The sequence below is a fragment of the Stegodyphus dumicola genome, chromosome 12, assembly GCF_044657685.1.
Source record: "Stegodyphus dumicola isolate Sdum_Otavi_A_Nest chromosome 12, ASM4465768v1".
In the NCBI taxonomy this organism is placed as follows: domain Eukaryota; kingdom Metazoa; phylum Arthropoda; class Arachnida; order Araneae; family Eresidae; genus Stegodyphus; species Stegodyphus dumicola.
Window position 1 is genome coordinate 64875985 of NC_140779.1, and position 26263 is coordinate 64902247.

The following is a 26263-nucleotide window of genomic DNA, read 5'->3' on the forward strand; positions in this document are numbered from 1 at the left end:
TTTAAAAAATATCAAATTTAGTTGATATAAAATAACTCCCTATTTGCATTTCACTTTCCTTCTTGTATATCTTATTTATATGAGTACAAAACGTTTAGCAGCACAACGTAATCTCAACACAACCCAAAGCGCAACTTCGGAGAAAAGCAGATGAATTGTATGATATTGTTTTTTATGAAAAGTAGAATAAGTTTTGTTTAGAAGAGTGAAATAAATCATGACTATGCTACATTTTGGAAACTGTATTGCGCTTGCCTATGCGCCTTATTTCATGACTTATAAATTTTCTGGACTGTAAGAAAAATGTATTTTTCCTTGCAAATTTGAAATACAATAATATTATTACTGTATTATAGATAAATCGTTATGCCTGAAATCATATTCAACATTAATTTCTTCTTTAGTCTCTGAGGGATTAACACATAATTCTAAAATAAAATGAAGATATAATTTTATAAAATATTTCGAGGGTGATAGTATTTCATAAGTATATGCTCTTTAAATGAGTTACGTACCTTGACACTACTAAAGCTCGCAGTCTGGTTTAAAATATTAGAACTATTGAAGCCCTTCCTTTCTTTAAAATACCCTTATATGAACTAAACCAATCTTAATACTTAATTTACCATGCAAAAAATTTTTAATGCACATTTTTGTTATAGTTAGATTATTGAATTGTTGGCAGATTTCAAATAACCGGCTCTTGGCGATTTGTTGACATATCGGAAGAGAGTGCATGTGCGCCAGATTAGTGTTCTTAGTGTAGTAAAATTTTATTGTAAATCAGTTTGTTATACATGCATTTCACTTTGCTTTGGAAATACTAGTATTAAATAGATGTAAATTATCTATACTGAGATGAAAACATTTTATGTAATTAATTATGATTATTAATGTGGTATGTGAAGCATTTCAGTGGACATAAATGTTACTTTGAATGTAGATAGGTTAAATTTTCTCTAGACTTTGAAAATTTCATGTGCAAGTTCAAATGTCAGTTTTCTCATGTTACTTATTTATGATTTTTTATGGCTAAATAACATTATTTGTAACTTCATTACTCTGTTTATAATCTTCTACCCATATATAAAACTGGAACTTTTGAAAATTCCATTATACTTACGGTCACACTTGGTGGTACAGTAAAAGTCTGACTATGTAGCATTCAACTAGACATAAAGATCATGTAATCAAAATATTATTAAATTTTAGGAACTTTAAATCTATTTTCTATGAAAAATTAAGCAAATAAGAAATTTGTAAAGGGGTCATAAAGTTTATAAAAGACTATGACTCAAAATTTATACTTTTCACTTGTTTGACACTTTTCGTGTTTTCCATATAGTTGAGTTTTATTGCACTTGCATTCTTTCCCATTAACTATAAAAGTGCTGCTATCTGCTTCCTCCTGGACTTGTGCCAGTCATTCTGTTGGAAGTTTGAAAGATATAATTGCACTTTATTTAGTTAATCCTTAGATATAGCTTTTAAATATATACCACTCATATAGCTTTGGAAATAATCTATTGAATATGTCAAAATGTGAGAGAAATAGCAGTTAGCTTACAGCATTCCTTACAAAAACTAAACTGGCTGATAAAGGTTTGATAAAACCAAGGTAGATGTAATTAAGACACAATAGCGCGTCGAACAAATACTAATTCAGAAGTCAACAATAGATGTCTTCAAGTGTGTTTCAAGATCACATGTATTTAACACTGGTTCAAATCAGATATTGCGTGACAGTAGTTTTTGTGGTAAAAGTATATGTAAGGTTACCCCTTGGCGATTTTTGGCGGTACATGGATACAGAGTTTGTGCAATTCCAATTCTTTGACTTGTTATTTTGGCTGGCATAGTGGCGATGTTTGCACCAAAAAATCAAGACAAAGAATTACGCAAACTCGGTATCCATATACGCATCGTCCTATTTTCACTTTAAAAAAAATCCCAGAATTGCACAAAAATGGCATTGCACACTCTCTTTATCCATGTTCACATCGATCTATTTTTACTTTAAAAAAAATCCCAGAATTGCAAAAAAAAATGGCATTGCACACTCCCTTGAATTTGTCCATGTACACATCGATAAATTTTCACTTAAAAAGTCAAAGGAGCACCCAATTCTACAGTAGGGGCTGACAAAAAATGCATAATCTCAATAAACTACATTTTAAACAAAACAATAAAATAATATAAAAATGGAAAAACCTGTTATGCATATAAGCATTATGCAAAGCAAATATCCACTTACCTAATTTAGAAATTCCTTCGTCTTCAGTCTGGGGCACACAAAATTCCATAACAGCATCCGAAAGCTTCCTAAAATTATCTGAACTCGAATCCGTATATCTGCATCGCCACATAAATTCACAAAAATAAGAGTCAAAAATATTATACGTAGTTCCGGACTTTCCGGAAAATGGCTACTAAGTAAACCTTTATTTACATGCCAGTCAATTAATGCACTTTTTCCCTTTTGTTCCAAATCATACAGAAACATCAAATTAATCTTACTACATTCAGCCATTCTACCGTTTAAACGATGAAACGAGCAATGTACTTCCTAACAACACACACCACAAAAGCCCTTACAAAACAACCCATGATTCAATATTTCACAGAATAATGCAAATGATTACGTCATAATAGGGTTTCTATAACATTCGAGTACTCAGATTACCATAAATGAAACAGCAACTTCACAATAATGCAAGGCATACCCTAAAGTCAACTCTAACAGTTTTTGTTTGTAGAAAAAGGCTGATGGAATAGATAGGTTTGGTCTTGTGGGAAAATTAAATTTAAGATGTATGTTAATACCATGAGGATTAAACATAATGCTCCAGCATATATATAAATTATTTATATTTCACATAGCATTTTTGCTACTAAAAGAAAATGAAAAATATTACCAAACATGAAGAGAAGATTTTATTAACTACATTAAAAACATGGTATCTAATTTTAGGAAAGCTTTATGATTTTATTCCACTATTACTTAACAGTTTATGGTACTTCCTTATTAAAAATCATAGTCTCAGTCATCTCAGACAGTCGGCAAAATCAAAAGATACTTGTAAAAATTGATAAATTGAATTGTAAAATTTTTAAAGCTTGGTAGATTTGATTTTTCAGACTGTTTTGATTATGATATTATCCACATGATAGCACTGATTCAGTATTTTTCCCCCCTCTAAAATATTTACCGTTTTTAATGTATAATTAATTAGGAAAGCAACTTTTTATGATATTTGTAAGGTGCAACATATTCGATTTTTCTTGCTTGCTTTAGACTATGTAATGTTGTTATTTGATTAATTTTTTGGCTGATCTTTAGAATATGGTAACTGGTAGTTTGGCGACATTTTGGAGGCGATAAAGGTTACTACCTAGGACTTTGGTTATAATGTGAGAAGTACTCAGTTCTGATTACGCATTATTTTGTGTGAGGGAAATGAGAGATCATGAGATGTGTCATGTGACATTAATGGTTGAATTACAGTTCTTTAATCGGAAAAAAATCTGGAAATTTTGTATTTAGCTTTATTCTGTGTTGTGTGAAACAGTGTTAATTAATTTTTGGATCCCATGGCCCTAACTAAAGTGAATTCGAAATGGGTATTTAGTGGGATTGAAAGGGGTAGTAATAAGTGTTTTTTTAAGGTTGTGCGAGATAGAAGTAAAGATGTTTTATTAAGTTATTTATTTTACCTGGTACCTTGCTGTGAACTATAAGTATGATTTTAAAGATCCTGAAACAGGTGCACATACGCTTGCTTTTTATTTAGTGGAGGATATAAGAAAAGTTTATCGGACACGTAATCAAGATTGTGAAGATTAGGTAAGTTAGTATTTTTAATTATTTGAGGATATTATTTTTATGCATTGTTCTAAATGTAAGGAGTAAATAAAATAATATGGTATTATTGGAAAATTGTTATTAGCAATGATTTTTATAATTTAAGTAGTGTTTTTGAATTTAATTATATTTTAATTAAATGATAGTTATTTTGTGAATTATATGTTTGTAGGAATTTGGTATACGTTTTAGTTGAAGTAAACGTGCATGGAAATAATTTAAATATTTGACACTAAGTATTTGAAATATTTGCGGTATGAATTCGTTGGTGACGTTTATAATATAATAGATAATTTAGAGGTAAAAGATTTCGGATATTTTATTTATTTTATACGTGGAAATGTTCATATTTGGAAAGGGTATATACTTTTTCGTTATTAGGTAATTTCATATATGTTCTTTTTAACGGGTTTAAAGATTCAGAAAATTGTCATGCATTTTCGTGAATTTTTTCTAATTTATGAGAAAAAAGCAATGTACATGGATATGGTGAAGAGTATGCGCAATGCCATTTTTGTGCAATTCTGAGATTTTTTTTTTAAGTAAAAATAAGTCGACGTGTACATGGTTTAGTGATATTTTAATTAAATGATAGTTATTTTGTGAATTTTATGTTTGTAGGAATTTGGTATATGTTTTAGTTGAAGTAAACGTGCATGGAAATAATTTAAATATTTGACACTAAGTATTTGTAATGCTTGTGGTATGACTTCATTGGTGACGTTTATAATATAATAGATGATTTAGAGGTAAAAGTTTTTGGATATTTTATTTATTTTATACGGGGAAATGTTCATATTTGGAAAGGGTATATACTTTTTCGCGATCAGGTAATGTCATATATGTTCTTTTTACCGGGTTTAAAGATTCAGAAAATTGTGATGTATTTTCGTGAAATTTTTCTAATTTATGAGAAAAAAATAGTGTACATGGATATAGTGAAGAGTGTGCGCAATGCCATTTTTGTGTAATTCTGGGATGTTTTTTTAAGTAAAAATAAGTCGACGTGTACATGGTTTATGTGTATGTGTTATTTTGAAAAACGCGTAAGGAGTATGGTATTGTGCACTTTTTCCCTATTTTGCAGTGAATATTTGTCATGATTAAGTAGTTTTGTTAGATAAAATTTCTAGCATAAGTGTAATTCGGCTAGTAGATTGTTGGAAGAAGTGTTCAGTAGATAAAAAGAAAAGAAACATGTCTTTACTTCGTGAAGACAAAATGGCGGCGGGAAAAAAAAAATAGAGGGTTTCTGTAGGAGATATGGTCGCCAAATTTTTGCCAAAAAATAGCCAAGTTACCATAATGTCAAGATCAACCATTTTTTTTTTTTTTTTTCTAAAATGTTAATTATTTGTAACTTTCCATCAATTTGAAAATAAGTATAGTTTCTTCAGGATGTCATTCATTTATTCATAGATACTTACATATTACCCCATCGATCATGAAATATTATTAAACAGTGTAAATTAGCACCACTTATAAATAAGCGAAACATCACAACACACTTAAAACATCTGCATTTTCGTTTGATGTAACATGGTTGACTTTTAATAACCCACCTTTGGATTTATGAAAAAGAATGTAAATTAACTACTACTGCTGCATTTTGAAAGAAAGGAATAAAATTTGGGATGCGCCATCTGCAGATTAGAAAGTAGTGGATTATCTTCAAAGTTATGTGATCCTAATATCAAAGAAAGTGTATACAGTCAAAAGTCCATAATCTGGAATGATCTATAATTCGGACCTCAAAGCTACAAACTTTCTGTGCATGCGTGTAATACCTTTACGCATGCATGTTTAGTGTATAACGGACGGTATAAGCTAAGCTAAAATTATCTAATTATCTATTTCAGTTAATGTTGCAGATTGCGTTGTTCCTTAATCTTCGAATTGGGTCCAACTTATTATTTTTTGCAGTCTGTTAGAGCAATTTTATAAAAGTAAGTTGTAACTTTCGATTATGTCAAATAGAATTTCCGATGCTGGAGCTGCCAAAGTATCTACAAAGGGAAAGCATGTTTTGATGTCCATCAAACAAAAAGTGGAATTGCTGCAAAAAATGGATAAAGGCTCCTTTGTTTCTCTAACCATTCTGAAATCTGTTTATTAATTTCACGCTGTGCCGGGGGGGGAGGAAACGATGCGGCGCGCAATGAACTGGAAGTTGATCTGTCAGCACTATCCTTATCTTCAGGGCAGATGTTTTTATTTTATTCGGCTTATAATTCCTTACTAAATGTAATATTTCATCTCAATGTACTCTGTCTTTGATATGATTTAAATCGGATTCCTCTTCATTATAAATATCACGAATACAATTCAAATAGTTTTCTGGTTGCAATTTTCTAATTTCGACTGTGCATAATGTATGCTTTACACATGTGCGCGTTGAGAGAAATGTTTAATAAAGTAAACAAATAAATATTATGTGATATAAATAAGCTGAATGTAGTGAATAAAACAGTAACAGATTGGAAAAACTACCTGTAGGAAATCTTTACTCGTAGTGTTCTAAACAGAGCTTCCAATTAAATGAGAAGACCTAACAAATTAGTAAAAATTGAGATATATATTTTATTTTATTTATTTATTTATTTATTTATTTATTTATTTTTTAATTTTTATTTTTTTACAACAAGCAAAATTTAGCAAATCGAGGTTATTGTATAATTTAGGGTGCTCCTTGGATTATTGCCAAGTTGTTTCATTTATTGCCAAATTGTTGTTTCATTTATGGTAACCTGAGTAGTTGAATGTTATGAAAACCCTATTATGATGTAATTGGTGGAACTACTCTGATATGCGCCCTCAAGTCGCCAAATTTCTCGCCAAACATTTTTGGCGAGAAACTTCACGCTGCCATATTACTATCTAAATTTTTTGTCAACATTTCGAACTTTAAGCCTAAAATGTCTCCAAAAACACGGTTTTCGCACATGCAAAAACTACGTTTTGAACACACGATTTAAGCTAAAAATCCGAAACAAAAACAAAAAATTTAATAGCAAAAACGTAAAGTTTCTAACCAAAATTATTTGACAAGAATCCATGTACACAGCGACATGTTTTAACTTAAAAAAACATCTACGAATGGCACACTGTAGGCAACGAACGAATCTACGAATTACGCACACCTCGCTTTAATAAATTAACATAACAACAATAAATTTCAAAGAATACCATGTACACAGCATTCTGTTTCAACTTTAAAAAACATCTACGAATTGCACAATCTACACTAAAAACAAATTAAAAAAATAAACTAAAATAAATTTCAGACAATTCAAAAAACAACAATAAAAACGGAAATTCATACAAAAAACAATGAATATAACATTCTACAAAATAAAAACAATAAAATAAAATGCACTTACCATAATGAAAGCTTCTTTTAAAAGCAGAAATATCTTTCCCCCCTATCTTCTCAGATACAGAGCATACAAAGTCCAAAATACATTCGTTAATAAAATTTCGCCAGTCACACAACGTCTGTGAAGAAAACTTCCATGATTTTTCTATATCACATGCCTTCCTATGATTCAAAATTTCGAAAGTAACAATAAAAACTTCCTCCAACGTTAACTTGCTACACGAAAACCAAGATCCAAACCTTAAACTCCGCTGACACCCACATACTTTATTAGCAACAATTTCACTGGAAACCCACACAAGTCTATCAGAAACACCATTTTTCGTCCGAGTTCTCATATCAGCTCCGCATTTCGGACACGTCAAACTGTTTTAAAAGTCCCGACTCCCACAGAAATTCCAAAAATACACTATGATCCCCATAAATACATCCGTGAACAAAAGACTCGTTAACAACTCCAACATCGTACCTTTTCATACTAAATTTACTCTGCACACAATCTAAAATATGCGGCTGAAACCTTCCCACCATGTCTTTCATCGCAACATAGGCCATTTCAAAAACACGCGTGACACGAACCAACTAGCAATTAAACTACTCCACCAAAAGATTTTTCAACGTCGACATGGTTGCCATACAACATGCAATCGCGCCAAAAACCAGCGCAAAACACATATCGCCACATTTGGTGAAATTAAGGCGTTTATCAGAGTTGTACCTAATTGGTTGTGTGTTGCAGTGAATTTGACTGATTGGAAAATAAATATTTGTAAGGGCTTATTTCTGAATTGGAATTAGTTAGGAAGTACATTGCTTATTTTGTGCTGTACACCGTAAAATGGCTGTATGTGATGAGATTAATCTGAAGTTTCTGTACGATTTAGAACAAAAAGGCAAAAATGCATTAATTATCTGGTGTGTAAATAAAGGTTTACTTGGTAGCCATTATAAGTGTCCTGTTTATATGAAGGAAATGTGTATGAACGAACATAAAGAAAGGTTCATGGGAGAAATGCCATCAACAGTCCAGCAATATGGAGGATATTTTTACTCGGTGTCCGCCGATAACATCGCGGCAAAAACATCGTGGACGAAAACGTCGCGGAGAAAACAACGCAAGGCGAAAACGTCGTGCTACAAAACATCGTGGGAGAAAACATCGCAGTTCTAAAACATTGTGGTACAAAACATCGTCGTAGAAAATAAAGCGGTTCAAAAACATCGCAGTTTAAAAACATCGTCGTCGAAAATATCGTGGTAAAAAATAGTGTCTACAAATCATCGCATGACGATAACATCGCAGACATGCTTTTTTCAGGTTTTAATAATTGTAAATGGATATTCCCACAATGATTCATGAGCGCAAGGTATAAAGAAGGATAAATTTTACTTTCACATATTTTATTAACTAATAAATTTTTGCTGAAAACGTAAGAAGGAAACTTAAGCATAGAAAATTAAATGTAACTTATAGATTATACTTTTCATGAAATATTACCAGTAAAAACTTTATAAAAATGATTTATTAATGGCCTTTGTTAGTTAACTATGTCGGTTTAAAATTATATTAAGTGCTATAAGTTGCATTAATTTTTTATGCTTAAGTTTCCTTTTTATTTTCTCAGCAAAAATTTATTAATTAATATAAAATATGAAAGTAAAAATTATCCTTCTTTCCATCTTACTCTCACAAATCATTATGGGAATATCCATTTACACTTATTAAAGCATGCCTTAAAAAAAGCATGTCTGCGATGTTATCGTCATGCGATGATTTGTAGATACTTTATTTTTTACCACGATATTTTCAACGACGATGTTTTTAAACTGCGATGTTTTTTAACCGCTTTATTTTCGACGACGATGTTTTGTACCACGATGTTTTAGAACTGCGATGTTTTCTCTTTGCGATGTTTTCTCCCATGATGTTTTGTAGCACGACGTTTTCGCCTTGCGTTGTTTTCTCCGCGACATTTTCGTCTGCGATGTTTTTGCCGCGATGTTTTCGGCTGTAACCTTTTACTCTTATTTTTTGTGAATTTATGTGGTGACAGCAGTATGCATATTCTAGTTCAGATAATTTTAGAAAGTTTTTGGATGCTGTTAAGGAATTTTGTGTGCCACAGACTGAAGACACAGAAATTTCTAAATATAGTAAGTCAATATTTCCTCTTTGTAGTACATATATGTGATAACATGTATTTCCTTTCTTACGTTTTTTCATTGTGTGATTTAAAATACAGTTTATTGAGCTTTCATGGGCTACAAATTTTGTTCAGTTTTGATGATGAGTAACTTTGTTTTAACATTATGTGACGTCATCTTTCTCCGGATTTTTTTTAAAGTGAAAATAGATCAATGTGTACATGGACAAAGTCGAGGAAGTGTGCAATGCCCAATTTGTACAATTCTTTGATTTTTTTTTAACTGAAAATAGATCGATGTGTACATGGACACCGAGTTTGTGCAATTCTTTGATTTGTTATTTTGGTTTTGTGTAGTGGCCACCTTGAAATTGTGCCTTGCTGCCCGATCGCCAATTTTCACCAAGGGGCACCCTGAAGTATATTTTTACCCAAATTGAATACTGATTGTCTATTGAATAAGAAGGAATCAGTTCCTTCATTCTGCAAGCATAGTTGGCATAAGGGTGATATTATCCCTACTAACTTTCATGGTTAGGTGGTAACCAACTTTCATGGTTGACAGGAGTAACACTCAAGTATCCTTTTATATCCTTCGTTATTTTTTCCTTCTGAAATTCTCTTCCATATTTTAACTTCCCATCAACTGGAAAAGAAATAGTGTTTTCCCCCCTAAGAGCCACAAATTTTGTGTACTGAGAAAAAATGACCACCGAATGAAAAGTGGGAAACAAAATATTTAGAGATGCAGTGTGAAAAGTTACAGATAAAAAAATGTCTTAAAGTTCATAATTGGTGTCATGATTACAGGATTCCTTTCCTTGTTGTGCTTCATATGTTGTTGGGCCGAAGAACTAACTTCCATCAGATAGTGCAATAGGCAATTGCCTATTGACAATACCCAAATATGGGTGAAATGTATATAACACAAATATGAGTGAAAACACAGCAGTTGATTAACTACTATATCACAGATATTTGTTGCTTATTTTTGACAAACACTCAAAAGATAAAATTGTTGCACTTGAAAACATTATTGAGATTGATGAAAATGTATACATCTAGCAGAAGAAGACCCAAAAACAGTGGATTAGGAGGAAAATTTGCAGGGAAACAAATGCATGTTAAGTGTGCAGATATCGCACAGAGGTGCAAAAACATTAATGGAGATAATAAAAGAAGGCATACATGAAAAAAGTACAATATATTCACATTGGCAGTGTGCTTGTCAGAGTGAGGAATTAGAAAAATATAATTTTCGACATTTTACAGTGAATCACAGGTACAACTTTATAGATCCAACATCTGGCACAGAAAACCAAATGATTCTGGGATGTAGCCTAAGGGCAAAACAAAAGACAATGGCTGCCCAATACTGACTTTATATAGGAGAATTAATGTAGCAGTAGTATGTAGGTGAACAAAAATATTTGATTCTATAACAACTAAAATTATTGAACTATAGCTTCTACAGAGGTAAATAAGACACACACTCACATTGAATTTTTTTATTTTTTGAAGGTTGGTTTACTTTTTTTCAAATTTTTCGTGACAATATTTTAGTGTCGTCAAATTTTAATAAAGCATATGCAGTGGCTGCTTTAATCATTTCGGGATGGGTACCTCAGTGACCGAACCACTCTCTCGGGATGATGCACTGACAGGATGCAGCATTAGAATGGGCAATTTCCATTGCTAAGCTTAACTTTAGAAAATAATTTACATAAATTAAATTTGTGGTCAGATTGTTCTAATTTTTGGCACAGTATGAAAGGTAGTTATTAGAATTACTTTGAAAATTGTATATTCATTGCCATTAGAAGTTTTAAAAAAATGTGTCACTAAACAATACAGAAAATTCCTGCCTCAATGCTAGTCAAACTCCAAAGCGAATAAATAAAACCTCAAACAGTAGGACTTATATCTCCATATTGCCAAAAATAGAAACAAAAGTGTTTAGAAACATCGAGAACTTCCCCATGTGCTTACATCAGCTGAAGCAGTTAGTAGCCAGCTCTGTTTTTTTATATTACTCAACTCACCCTTTGATTCCAAAATAAAAAATACTGCAACAGAGTCAAGGTCAGCATTCTCCAATCTGGATAAATTCCACCATCACAGATGTAAGGCTATATCTGGTGGCAGAAGAAAAAAAAAATGCTAATTAAGTGTTCTATCTAAAAATTCATGTGTTGCACTCCCATTCTAATAGTGAATTTAAATGGAGGTTCATATATGACGTACCCATCCATAAAGCGTTAATAAAGAAATACAACCTAAAGTACTTATATTTTCACGTAGTATGTCTGCTGCTGATAGAAAGGGGGGGAATGCGAAATACAAAGAGAATATTTTATTAACTTTCGTGTGAAAACAATGCCATTAAAATTCTCCAAAAGAGGCATATAATTTCATTTTAGTGTTACATTTTAGTGCAAAGCAGTTTTCGAATGTAAATATGGTGTCTTATAAGTTTTTTTACTTTGATTACATATAATTATTTCAAATGTAGTGAAAGAATTTTCATCATTTTTGCTTTGTTAAAGATATTTGTATGTGTATGGATCCAAAGTGTTTCTAAGTGCAAATTTGCCAAAAGTTTCATTTATTCAAATTTTAAAAAATTCAAAATTTTCTTTTTGCTGCCTTTAGTTTTGATTTATTAAAGCTCTACTATATTATTTTTTCTTGCAGAACTGTCTGTCCTGTTTCATAGTGCTTGAAACATTCTTTGGTTTATAAATATAAGAAATGAGTAATAATCTAAAATACTTTTGACTCTAGGTCTGAATATGGAGTTTTTTGGAAATGTGTTCAAGCTGGAGCAATGTATTTATTCACACAGTTATGCAAAATGCTAATATTAGCTACATTTTTTCCTGCAACTGATATCAGTGGTTTGGGACGAATGGAAACATTAACGGTATGCTTTCTACTTTAAATACTGCTACATAACTTATTGCGAAAATAGCAGTATAGCTTCTTTACACTTTTTTTATATTTTGTGAAAAATAATAATATAGCTTCTTAACATTTTTTGAATATTTTGTAAAAAATTACCTAAAAGAGCAATAGAGATATTTCACGATAAAATGTATTTTTATTCTTTTTTTAAGTATTTTATAAAAGTTTTAATGTATTGTATGTGTATATGTATGTGATTTTGATTTGAGAATGATGGAAATAGATTTTAAAGCACATATAGATGATCTGTACTGAAGGATAAACTTGGAAGTCATGTAAATGCAACAAGACTCAGTTTTAGCAGATTTAAATCATTTCTTTAGTTTTAGTTGAACATTTTGAAGCCACAAAAGTCAATACACTAATCGTGACTGTTTCAGAACATTTACATTTTTTATACTATTTCCAACAAGAAGCGAGCAGAGTAAGAACAGTCTAGATAGTCCAAAGAGGGGAAGCAAGGTCTGTAGTTATTCAATATGAAAGCTGTCAGTTACTGGGTTCTTGTTTCTCTCATGTACTGGGTTCTTGCCGCAATAGGAGGCAGCTGCTAATTGGCTGATCGCAGAGAGATACATGGCACACCCCCTTCCCGGTAAGTTTGTGCTAAGCCAAAATGAAGCAGAATCTGAAAACTGAACCAGCAAATGAGTTCACAAACTTAAATTGTATACTTCATAAAACAATATTTAATAATTAATACATTTATAAATATTTGAATTTTCTCACATTGAAATAAGCATTTAAGCACTTAAATGACATATATAGATTCTTTCACAAATGTAATACCAATATTTACATAACATTTCACTACATTTTTTTAAAGCCAAATAAATTCAAAATATATGAGATGCATATATGACATAATAACATACTTTGAAATAAGTGCAATAAACATTTATTTCACAACAAATAAATAGACACCTTGATACCATATTGGAGTTCTGTAATAAAACATATATGCAATACTATTTCAATACTCAATATCATAATAAAGCATTAGATGAAAAACACTAATTTTTTTAAGCAGATGCAAAGTAGCTCTTGTACAATGCTGGAACAAAAGAAAAATAATTAAAGCAAAGTTTTAAACATACCAGTTCATACTTACTTCACACCTATTTCATTCACCAACTAGTCTTGAAAGACTATCTGCATTTTTTAATTGCGCACCAGGACAATGAGAAATATGAATATAATAACATTGAAGTGCCATTGCCCATCTGTAATTTGGCAGAATGAGTTGTCGACTTTTGCAAATATAATAATGGATTATGATCTGTGATCAGCTCAATATTCGATCCAAACACACAACACTCGAACTTTTTTAATGACCACGGCATAAGCCTCACTTTCAATAGTTGACCAGTTCTGCTGAGTTTTCGAAAATTTTTGACTGGCAAAGTTGATAGGATGCAAATTGCCTTTGCTGTCTCATTGTGACAAGCAAGCACCAACACTATATGAACTAGCATCACGTTGTGTGGTGTAAGGTTTTTTCGGGTCTGGCATGTAAAGTTTTGGTGCTTCACACAGTCGACGGTTTAGATATTGAAATGCTGATTTCTGAACATCAGTCCATGGATTTATCTCAGGAATTTTCTTTTTCGTAAGCTCCGTCAATGGGTGAGCTATTTTTGCATAATTCTTTATGTAATCACGATGATAGCCTAATGCACTCTTCAGAGCAGTCTTCGTTTTAGGACTTTCTATAATTTTGATGGCTCACAATTTTTCAGGATCAGGTTGATGTCGTCCAGCTCCTATTACATGTCCTAAATACCTTATCTCCATACGTGCAAAAACACAGTTCTTTATGTTCACCGTAAGAGATCACTTAACCCCTTCGTGCCGACTGTCACGTCTACATGCCAGCAACGAACACACTCACTTCCTGGCCGACACGCAGGCGTGCCAGAGCATTTTCCCGTTCAGCTCCGATTGTCATGTATTTGTGCCAGTGTCCTGGAAAGTTTTAAAAACTATAATTTCTGCCACAAGATGGCACTGTATGTCCATATGGTTTCAGATACATGTACATTAGACCTTCTACTCGAAATGAGAGAAGCATGACTCACATACACGTGTTTTTGATTATATAAACAAAAGGGGAAATAAATGTTTCCAAATGGCGTGATTTATGACGTCTCTTTAAATTCGCACGTGGTAGTTGTTTATTGTAAGTAGAGAAGTTTTATTTTCGCTAAAGCGTTGGGCATTTTGGTTTGCAGTTCAGTTTTTAGAAAATAGTTAGATCTTGTTAGATGTAAATTCGTTCTGTTTTTACCGTTGCAATGTCAAAGCGTCGAAAATGTTTAACAGAGCATGAAATAGCAGAAATGATGTAAATAAAATATTTCAGATATTGATTCTAAAACAGATTCTGATAGTAGTGATAGTGATACTATGATACATTCTGATCATAAAGAATCTGGCGAATCTAATGATGATGAGGACATTTCAGACATCTGTATGCCGAGTACGTAGGCATACAGATGTCCGAAATGTCCTCATCATCATTAATCTTTAATTAATTAATGTCCTCATCATCAATGTCATTATTATGAGTGCAAGGAATGTAACGTAGGACTGTGTATAGATCCCTGTTTTAAAATTTTTCATACGAAAAGAGAATTTTAAGTAATATATTTAGTTTTCAGATGTATAATGTTAAAAGTAATAAAATGGTGAGTAATGAAAATAAAATGTGTAAAATATGCATTTAAACAAGAAATAAGGTAATTAAAGTATATATAAAAATATCTATAAAGCATAAGCCATTTAAATACTCTATAGAGCATTATTAAACAATGCATTGATACTTCGGAAATTTCATGGATTTAGGCTTAATAGCAAAAAAGCCCCCGGCCCTGGACAGACGCTTGCGTAAGACACTGCCAGCCTCCGCGATAAGCGCACGTTTACGCTACCCGGCGCGAAGGGGTTAAAGTAGTTAGCACAGCCTCTAAATGTTTGAGATGTGAATATATTATTGATATAGGCTTTTCAAAAATCACTATGTTCCTTTAAGGCATCATTCATCACTCGCTGAAAAGTAGAAGCTGCATTTTTTAATCCAAAAGGCATTACTTTCCAAGAGCATTGGAAATGATGTTAAAACACGACTTTCTTCTTCTAAATGTATTTCTCAGTAACCTTTCAAAACGTCTAAACAAGTGATAATATTCACATGTCTAATTTGTCATACTCTCCATTAGAAAATCAGCAGGCTTGGTTACTTGGTTCAGCAATCTGAAGTCAATACATAAGCGCATACTTCCATCTGTCTTGGCAACATATATGACTGGATATGCTATTTCAGCTTCACTTGAGCTCATTAAGACTCAAGTTCTCTAATTCTTCAATCTGTTTATGTACCCCAGGTTTCAGATTCTGCGATCTTATAAATATATGGTTTTTTCCTTTCAGCTCCAGGTAAGAAACGAATTTTATGTTCATCAACATATTAGCGGACTATTGCCAATTGAAATTCAAGATATCCTTTATTTTAGCTTACATATCCACCCCTTCAAAGAGGGGCAAAAAAGGCTTAGTAGAAGTAAAGTCTATTTGAGAGAAAAAGCAGTAGAGAAGCAGAATAATAGAAATATAATTTTGAAAAATATGTAAAGCAAACTACTTCTATTTAAACTGAAAATATTCTTCTTATATTTTTCATTGTAATTTGGACATTTCCCCTTTCTGCCCTAAAAATACGAGTAGTAGCTATTCATAATACATCAATATAATGTGTGTCATTTCAAAATTAATATGCATCATAAGTTACATAACACAGTAATACAAATAGACTTATTTGATCGGATTAAAGATTTCTATTCAGAACCAAAACTTTTAACTCTCTCCCATGCTCTCTTCTGAATGCATCACATTTGGCTTCTGCTTTGCATCTACTGAATTGCTGCTGCTGGCTTCAAAATGCATATATTACAAGATTGTTGGTACGAACGTAAAAATTCTTTTTGAACAGGCTGCTGTAACATCCATATTACTTATGTTGGCTTGGTTAAAAATTTGTGTCAACGATGAATTTAAAAAAAAAAAAATTATTCAGTTCACCCATTTCTGCGAGTTTCTGTTTTCAGTATTCTTCTATTTCAACTATCTGCAGCTTTTTATATATATTATAATAATGTTTCATTAAAAATTAATTATTAAAGTTAAATAATTCTCTAGCGCCAATGTTGCCTCTGTTAAGTTTAAACGTGTAAATGTAGTTCAGCAGGACATTTAAGGGCTCCCTAAGCCTTCGGGCTCCTATGCGACGGCATTCCTTGCATACCCTTATTTACGCCACTGCTCTTAATGTGAAATAGAATTTATTTAAAATAACATAAGTTATGTCTACATATACATGTTTGTGTGTGAATTACTGCCAAATTTTATGAGGATGTGTTTAATCTTTTCTTCTACAAATGATATTATGTCTAAAACTACTGACAATTTTTTTAAATTATACAGGTTACAAAGAAAGCTCATGAAATAGAATTTTCGTAAACAGTTGCATTGTATTGCAACATTTAAAAGAAAACTACAGAATTGGTGCAAATAGTTCTTAAAAATGTTATGTAAACTTGCAAAATTGTAATTAATGAAGCTATAAATTGTTTCAGTTTAATTATCATAATACAGTACAAATTCTGAAATCCAGACATCCGATATCCAGAACGATTTAGTTTTTGGGATCTCTGGATTACAAACCAAAAACTAACTAAATAAAATGATTAAAAATATACTATCTCCTTTTCAAACTCTGGGAATAGAGAATTTAATACTCAACAAAAGGAAGTAGATGTATCATAAATGGTATATTTCTCCCACTAACTAAGATGCTTGCATTTCACTTTCGAACAACTGCGGTCTCGAGAGTGGTATTATAGCCAATAACAGTACATTTATTGACTTTTTATATTTATTTTGGTCAGGATCACACTTTTGGCCCTTGAGTAGTTGGGGGGGGGGCTAGGCCAGCACTATGCATTTTGCTGCTTGATGCAATTTCTGTGGGTTCTAAATTCTGCTGTCTGTACCTCCTTAATTTTAAAAATTTGTCACCCTTATGTTCTGCTCCCAGTGCCTATTAAATTCTAAAAATTTTGCCATCCCTAAATTCTGCTACCTGGAGCAACCATACCTGCCCTATTAGGGGGTTTAACTTTCTTCCTTCTGACCTAAACAATAAAAAGAATCCCCAATATTACCATGTCTAAAAGTCATCTCTGGAATTCCCAAAGTAAAGATTATTCTGTATCTTGGACTTTGTACTGTATATGCAAACAAAAATGTTATTTTTGAAATGAACATTGCATATGATGCTTTTTTTTTTTTTTTTTTTCTTGTAGGAGTTCTTGAAAAATACAGTAGATGTTGCAGATTTGATAGGCCTTCATGTAGTTATGACAAAATTTGCTGGGAAAGGCGAAACAAAATTTTTGGTCGCTGGATTAGGATGGGCATCAGCAGAACTGTTAATGACTCGTCTGGTACCTCTGTGGGTTGGAGCTCGAAGTGTGGAATTTGATTGGAAATATTTACAGATGAGTTTTGACTCTAACATTTGTTTGGTAAGACAAGTATAACATTTTGCTGACTAATTTAAGTTTATTCTAGTGATTAGAAAAACTGCTTAACTTTAGTAAAATCCTGCATTATTAGATTAAATCATTCTAAAAGCTGATTTCATTCATTAGTATTTGCAATATGTTATTCATATTAGTAACATGCCCAAGTTTATTTTTCTTTTGTATTGTATGTTAAATTCCTATTGGAGGCATTCTTTCACCTCCTACCTGAATACCAGTAAATTACATACCTTGTACTATTTGATAATAAAGTCAGAGTTGTCAACTCTCCCGATTTTCGACCGCTCTCCCGACAACCTGATTTACAATATATTTCTCCCAAATTTTTCTTATTCTTAAAATTTCTCATGATTTTTATGATCTCATGACTTGGCTTAATACTTTGTTATATAAATTTTAAAAAAATGATTTTGGACGTCTGAAAGCAATTGAATTTTCTCTAGATTATATCTAAAACAAAACCTTGCGAATCAGATGAGAATTTCTGCTTTGTGAATGAGAGCATACGTATCCAGAAACGTCGTTCTCCTGTTCTCCAATGGGCATCGAGCTCCACTGCATGTCATCTGGCATATATTAGCCAATGAGTGCAAAGCAAGCTCAAGGCTGTTCTTTAGTTATTTTGTTCATCTTGTCCTGAGTTGTGTGAGTACACGTGCCTTCGGGGAATAGTTTTAGAAATTATCATCTTTTGTCATGTATGCAAGGAAGGTGAAATACTCGTGCACCTTTCAAAAATCGTACACAGTTGACTTTCCTTCCATTATTTCCTCAAGGAAATGTAATAAATTTGCGATGTGTACCGTCCGTCGTTGCGATTTTTCGATTTTGCATGGTGGAAGGGCAGATGTTCTCAAACATATGCGTACACAAAAACACAAGGACAACATCAGTTGTTTTGAAAAAAAAAAAAAAAATTTATTTTTCTTCGGAAACAAAGGATTAAAAAATTATTAATGCAGAATGTCTGTTCTCTGCCTTTTTACTGGAGCACAACTTGCCACTGAATGCATCGGATCACACTGCAGCTTTATTTAGAAAAGTGTTTCCCAATAGTGAAATCGCTAAGAAATACTCAAGTGCAAGGACCAAAACAGGTGCAATTGTTAAAGAAATGAGTTTGAAAAATAAATCTTCAGTTATTGATCGCAGTAAAACAGCTCCGTTCTGCCTCTCTACAAATGGAAGCAATAATACCGATTCAAAACTGTATCCAATTGTTGTTTCTTTTCTTAATCCAGAGTCTTCAGAAATTCAGTGCAATTTACTTTCTGTCCCCACTTTAGAAAAACATTTGACAGGCTTTAATACAGCACAGCTAATTATTAAAACTTTAAAAGAAATTGCAATCCCTCTGGATAATTGCTTAGCACTTGGTGCCGATAATACACCAGTAATGGTAGGCTTGAAGACTGATGTTGCAGGCATCTTAAGAAAGGAAAATTCAGATTTGCAGATTATAAGGTTTACCTGTCACCTCTTAAAGTTAGCAGCTGAAAAGGGGACAGCTTCTTTACCAATAAATGTGGATGAACACATTGTTGATATTTATTATTATCTTGAAAGGAGTTCTAAAAGAAAGGAAAATTGAAACAGTTCCAACAGCTGCATAATACTGAAATGAGAAAATTTTTTAAACATGTGTGTACACGCTGGCTGTCTTTAAAGAAATGCTTATCTAGAATCCTCAATCAATGGAACCCACTTCTTGCATTTTTTAAAGAAGTAGTAAATGCTTCGAGAGTTAAGATAAAAGGCTCTATTGAAAGTTATAAAATACCTAAAGTAAATGGAGATGTAGTTACTACTTCCATTGTTAAAAATAGGTTTGAGAAAAATACAGAAATTTCTGCACCGTTCAGCAATTCAACTGGCGATTCTCAAAATAATGCTGCAAAATATAAGCATAAAGCTGATACAAGTTTCTCTCAAAATAAAAAAATTGCTCAACTCACAAAACATTTTCCAATTACTGTAAGTTTATCTTGTAAAGAACGAATATTTATGTTTTTTTTCTTCGGACCTTAACAAAGCTTTTTGCTTTTTTTTACAATTCATTTTGCCATCATTTGATGTTCTTAACACAGTTCTACAAAGTAGAATTCCATTAATTCATGTTTTGCAATCAATGATTTATGATCTGTTTAAAGACATTTTATCAAAGTTTGTAAAACCAGTCTGTGTTTTGTTTTGTAATTATATATATGATTTGATTTATGATGAAATAGAAAATCAGAAGAAAGATAAAGATTTGGTAATAGGTTCTTCCACTACAAAAGAACTTTCAGAAGAAGAGAAATATCTGAAATTTTCTGAAATATCCTCAAAGAATTTGTTAGTAAACACCAGCCAGCATTGTAATGAAATGTAATACAATAAAAGTCCAGAAATCCACAGAGCTTGGGACCAGAAATTTTGCAGATTTTAGGATTTTGCGGATTTCAGGACAGAAAAGATAAATCATAGTATTCAAATTCAAAGTGTAAAACAAATAAGGCGTATAAGTTACATTTAATTAAATTACTATATACATTATTGCAATAATTTATTATATGTGTTAAATTATTATTACATATATAAATTAATTATATTATTTATTGTATTATATGTACACAGTATTGAGGTTTGCCGATTTCGCTTCATACAAAGATTTCCAATTTTGGATTACGTTGTTAGAATCACTGTTGCTGTAAAATTTCAACAGCTTTTTCTTTATTTTTCAGTATATCATACACAGTTTGTGTCGCAATTCCATACGATTCTGCTGTAAACTGAGGAGTAGCACCTGCTTCCATCTTTTGCAGAATTTCCACTTTTTGCATTACCGTCAATGAAATGTGTTTACATTTTTCAATGTTGCAAGCAGAAAGATCATGAGTGTGTTTCTTATCTGTCATTATATTAAAAAGTGCTGAAATTTAAAATATTCTTAATTTATCCACAAAATATCTGGATTAAAAAAAAAACAGCACCACTAAACAATCTTGGGAAATAACAAGGCTCAGAAAATACAACGTGAATAGTTTACTTTTTTACCTCAATGCAGATTGCATGGGAAAAAAACTTTTATCATGTCAATAATTTGGTATTTCCGTTATAACTCATTATTATTCGGTAATTATGACTTCATTATTCAATAAGTATTTTTTCTTCAATATTTCGTACTCCACGTTGCGATTTCCGGAACATATGAACTGAATGTTTATATTTTGAGAGGCAATGCGGATTTCAGGAGTTGGCGAATTTTCGGTATTTGACTGTTTCAGGTAGAAAATAAGTATAAATTTGAATATTTTTGCTTTATATATATATATATATATATGATTTGAAAAATATATAGTAAAATTTTTTAATTCAGTTAAGAAATTTTATTTTGTTAACAAAAGAAACTTTTGGAGAGAAGGGTCTTTATTTATTTATTTATTTCCACCCCCCCTTGTGGAACATCTATTACTTTCAGATCATGCATTTGGCCTGCGTTTATTTTGAGACCACTGTGATAATGTAATAAACATTAATTATTAAGTGAAGCATAAATGAACAAACTGAAATTGAAACAGAAGGGCTTATAAAAGGCTTAATTCTACTGATATTTACATTTTGATTGTACTCTAAAAAATGAAAATTATTTAAAGATGATAAAATATAAAGATCTCCAGAATGAAATTTTTTTTTAATCAATTCTGATGCATGCATTTTGTTAAGCAATCAACACCATAAATTTCACATATCTCTTTGTGGTACTCAGCTCCTTTTCTTGCCTTTGTGAAAATAAAATAGTAAAATATGTCAAAAATGTTTATCATCTTTGCACCCCGTGTTAAAATTGGCAATAAACTAACGTTGTAAACAAAACTACATGGATGTTATTTTTGTAGCAACCTAAAAGTGTCAGCTACTAGTCTCGAAAGAATATATATATATATAAAGATTGACAGGAGAATAATAAAATGAACATAGCACTATTTATTTGTGCCAACTGAAATTATTTTCTTGCCAACCATATACAGTACAAAGTCCATAACCCGGACTCGACGGGACTTCGCCGATTCCAGATTAGGGTTTTTTCCGCATTATAGATCATCAATTTAAATCTGGTAAGATGGCATGCAGAAATTATACAATTAAAAATATGAAACCGTAATGTATGAAATAAAGAGCAATTATGATATAAAGGGTATCAAAATTTACCAAAAAAAAAGGCTTAATATTTGTTTGTTTAACTTTATTAAATATTTCTTTCAATGTAAGTTGTTTAAGTTGCTTCATTTTTTGTGCTAATACTTTCTCTTTAATTCTATAAACAGACATAATTTCTTGTTCAATTATAAAGTTCCACTGTTCAAGTCCTGTAATTGCTGTGTCAAGAATACCGACTAACTTGTCAATCGAAATTTTTTTGTTTTCAATAACCTCTTTGTCACTTTCTTCACTATCGGAAGCGGTACATTGAAACATGCTTTCGCTTTGTAGATCTTTTGGCAGCTCCAGAATTGGAAACTCTTTTTGTCATAATTGAAAGTTCAAGCTTAATTTTTATAAAAAAATTGCTCTAAGTCTGCAACAAATAATAAGCTGGATCCAATTAGAAGATTAAGGACCAGCGCAATCTGCAATATTAACTGAAATGCCTTAGAATCAGTAAAGATAATTTTAGCGTAGCTTATACCGTCCGTTATACATTAAACGCATTACACGCATGCGTAAAGCATACAAAAACAAAAGTTTGTGGCTTTGAGGTCTGGATAATGGACGTCCGGATTACAGACTTTGTACTATATAATATACAAGTCACTTAAATTAAACTTTTTATTGTAATATAATAAATACAACTTGAATAATGTGTAATATAACATACTTTTCAATTTTCATAAAGTTGCTTAATCTTTCAGCTGTAATATATAGTCAGTTTTACATACTTTGTTTTGGTATATTTCTTTAACTTTCAGTATGTTTTCATAACTGAGAAGCTTCAGTTATTTTTGGTTTCACTTTATTGCATTTTTCTGTGCCTTTGTTGTGTGGTGTTGAATAGCAACTTTCTGTATGCACTTATCTGAAACTTTATAGCTTTTCTGATTACTATCAATACTTACCCATAAGTACTCAATTGATTCTATTAGTCGGGCCCTATCTGCATCTACATATATTACTCCTAAACTACCAACTGAATGTTCAGAAGTAAAACACTTTTCCTCAGTTTTCATAAATTAATGTGTGGAAACACAATTTGGAATAAAAATACTTCTTGCTATTTGAATCTCCTCAACACTTCAATAAGCATACAACATTTCAGAAAGTAATATCTGATTGTAACGAAAGTTTTCCACCAAAAAACATTCTTAATAAAGTTTGGGGGGGGAAACACAAAAACAGTACCTTTAGTGTGAGTAGTAATCACCACCCAAATCTATGATTTTCTACGAAAGTTTTGATAGTTTTTTAAAGCCTTCGGCCCAGAAACTTGGTGGTCGCAACTTCAAAAAAAGATCAACCTCATTTTGGTCGTCCTGTGCAGAATGGAAGATAGCACCAGAAAGATGTAACTGCAGGTGTGAAAAAGGTAGTCCGAAGGAGCGATGTTGGGGCTTAATGGTGGATGTGGCTAAAGATCCCTTTCAAGTCCGTACAGAGTTCAGCCGGTGAATGCACACATGTGATCTTGCAGCATCTCACTGTACATCCTACTGTCGAGAGTTTTACCTTTTCCCAGATGCTCTTTGTGGATAATACCACAGCCATCCAACCAGATACAAAGCATGATATTTTTTAAGTCTAATTGCACTTTGCGACGCTGCCATCGGGCTCACCGGCACAGACCAACCCCTTTTGAACCTGTGTTGTTGAAATAAATCTACTTTTCATCACAAATGATGATCTGGTCCAAAATGATGATTTTGTCCTTGCATTGATATTCAAGCAGATTAGTGCAGGCCTGAATACATCTGTCCATATCTTCTTGAGTCAGCTCAAGCAGCACCCAGCAGTTGAACTTGTACGTCAAATTTATGCGATGCATAGCGAGACTAATGGGCATGGTCTAACTTAGCAAGCTCTCGAGTGGATCCGTACTGATCTTCCAAAAGTTCTCACAGGCAGGCCTCATCAAAATCAGTAAAGTGGCCAGAGCGTTTCTTGAATATCATTGTCCTTGTTTTTGAACATTCGATACCAAACCTTCACAGTGTCATATAATACAACATTAGTACCTAAAACTGTACACAAGATTTGGTGACGTTCTGTAACTGACCTTTTGCAACAGAACTGGAAGTAAATGATGGTTCTAATCTTGTAGCATGATAGTTTCATTTCAGACACCTTGTACTTAATGAATGATGATATATCTGTGGGTTGTGGAATGTATCATTGTTGAGCTGATAAAAGCTGAATTAGCAACACTTGTTTCATTCACATATTAATAATGCTTTAACCAGGGTTCGTACAGTCCTTAAGTTTTTTTAATTGATTTTTGGTCCTTAAAAGTCCTTAATTTTGGCCAAAATTGGCAGAAGGTCCTTAATTTTAATCAACTGAAATTTCTGTCTGTTTTTAGGACTGCCATTTTGGGTGTGAATTAGCATTTTGCAGAAATATTTTTGGCGATTCACTGACAAATATGGCTATTTTTTTTTAATGGGTTCATGAGTTGTAATTTGTTCCTATTTGTAATATAAAGAATGGTGGGATACTCGAGTTTCTGAGCAAGAAGTGAAACATAAGCATTTCAAAATTATTTCATTTTTTGTAATGAAGAGCTCTCAAACAACTTTCCGCTTTTGGGGATGTGAATTCTTTTATTAAACGGTTCTAAATTTGGCGATTATCAACATTTTGGCGATTTTAAGATCGGTTTCTATAGAAAATTTTTAATTCCGAGATCTGGGAATTTTTTGACGATTTTTTAGAACATTCTAACATTAATAAATGTCATTATAATAATGGTAAATATTGGAATTATATTTAAGAAATAACATTAAAATAAAGCATTTTTATTTTAATTACACATTTTATAGTTCCATTTTGGCCACATATTATACAATTTTTTGAATCTGAAAAATAAGCAAGGAATAATGCTACGTATTTAGCACAGTTTACAAAACAGTTTTTAGCAAAAGCAAAATAGCTATGTAATTAATTCAAAATGTCTTTAATTTTTTTCATGGTAAGAATTTTTCCCATTTCTCAGAATGATCAGAATTCTCAGAAAATGCATAAGTTATCCTCTATAAAATTAATTTCACACTTTTTCCCTCCGATTTTTTTTTTAAACATTTCTGGCTTTTTGCTGTTACTGAATTGGCAGGGGTAATTTTTCTTTAGGATTTTAAACATTGAAGCTTGGAAAGATTTTAAGGCAAATTTATAGAACCATGATTCTAAAAGATTCCAGAAAAATTTGATAAAATGAAAAATGTCTCCATGCTAGTAACACACAGTTTCTTACATTTTGGAGAACATGTAAGAAACTGCATGTTCTTACATGTTCTCCAAAATGTAAGAAAATAAATTAAAAATTTTGTTGAGTTTTATATTTTGTAGGTTTTAATGTGTAATTATCCTAATATTGTTTAAAAATCAATGTCATAAATTGCTTGTATTTTAAACTGTGAAATTTTATGAGATTGTGATATTAATAGGGTTTTTTAACAAATATTATTAAAAAATAAAGTTAATTTAATAGTAGCCATGTAAATCCATGACTAAGGTTATCTAATACCTAATTTAATTATAACTAAATGTATTCTCTTAAAAATTATCTCTCTATATTAAAGCAAGTTATTATCTTTCATTAACATGCTGAGCCCGGTGTCGGTCCCTGGAAACCGGCACTGGAATTTTCGTTTGGCCGACAGTATTAAAGTTAAAAAATAAGTATAGTTTCAATTAAATGTGATCAAATGTAGTTTTAATGAAATTTATTGAAACATTCTAAACAAAAATACGGCTTAGCTTTACGCATATTACAATACGAAACAACTATTTTGGTAACATTTTTGGCTATCTTGCATCCAAATAGTTTTGAATTGTTATCATAACATTTCGAACAATACTTTCGGACTTTATGTGCGTCTCCTTCCTTTTTGTATAATTTAAGTCGGCAATATTGCCGCCAGCTGAATAGAAAGGACAGCAAATTCGGCGCCAGGCTCAACGTATTAAACCTTTACCGTGGTCACAAGGTAAAACACAAAAATATAACAATTCATGTGAAACTTACTCTTTGCATCTAGTGAGACTTAATGCAAAACAACTTATCACCGCTAATGCTTTAGTGGCTTAATAGAACCTTAAAGTATATTAACTGAGTTACAACCTC

At 31.8% G+C, this 26263-nt stretch overlaps 1 protein-coding gene across 1 annotated transcript in view; it reads left to right on the forward strand.

The window, feature by feature from the left end:
• The first annotated feature begins 119 nt into the window (after positions 1-119).
• The window catches only part of LOC118204012 (BOS complex subunit TMEM147), a 28080-nt gene continuing 1936 nt past the window's right edge, over positions 120-26263 (forward strand). Inside the window, exons 1-3 of the mRNA XM_035376332.2 lie at positions 120-294; positions 12167-12305; positions 17707-17928. Coding sequence (XP_035232223.1) covers positions 218-294; positions 12167-12305; positions 17707-17928 — 438 coding nt within the window. The 5' untranslated portion in view covers positions 120-217. The remainder of the gene's footprint in view (positions 295-12166; positions 12306-17706; positions 17929-26263) is intronic.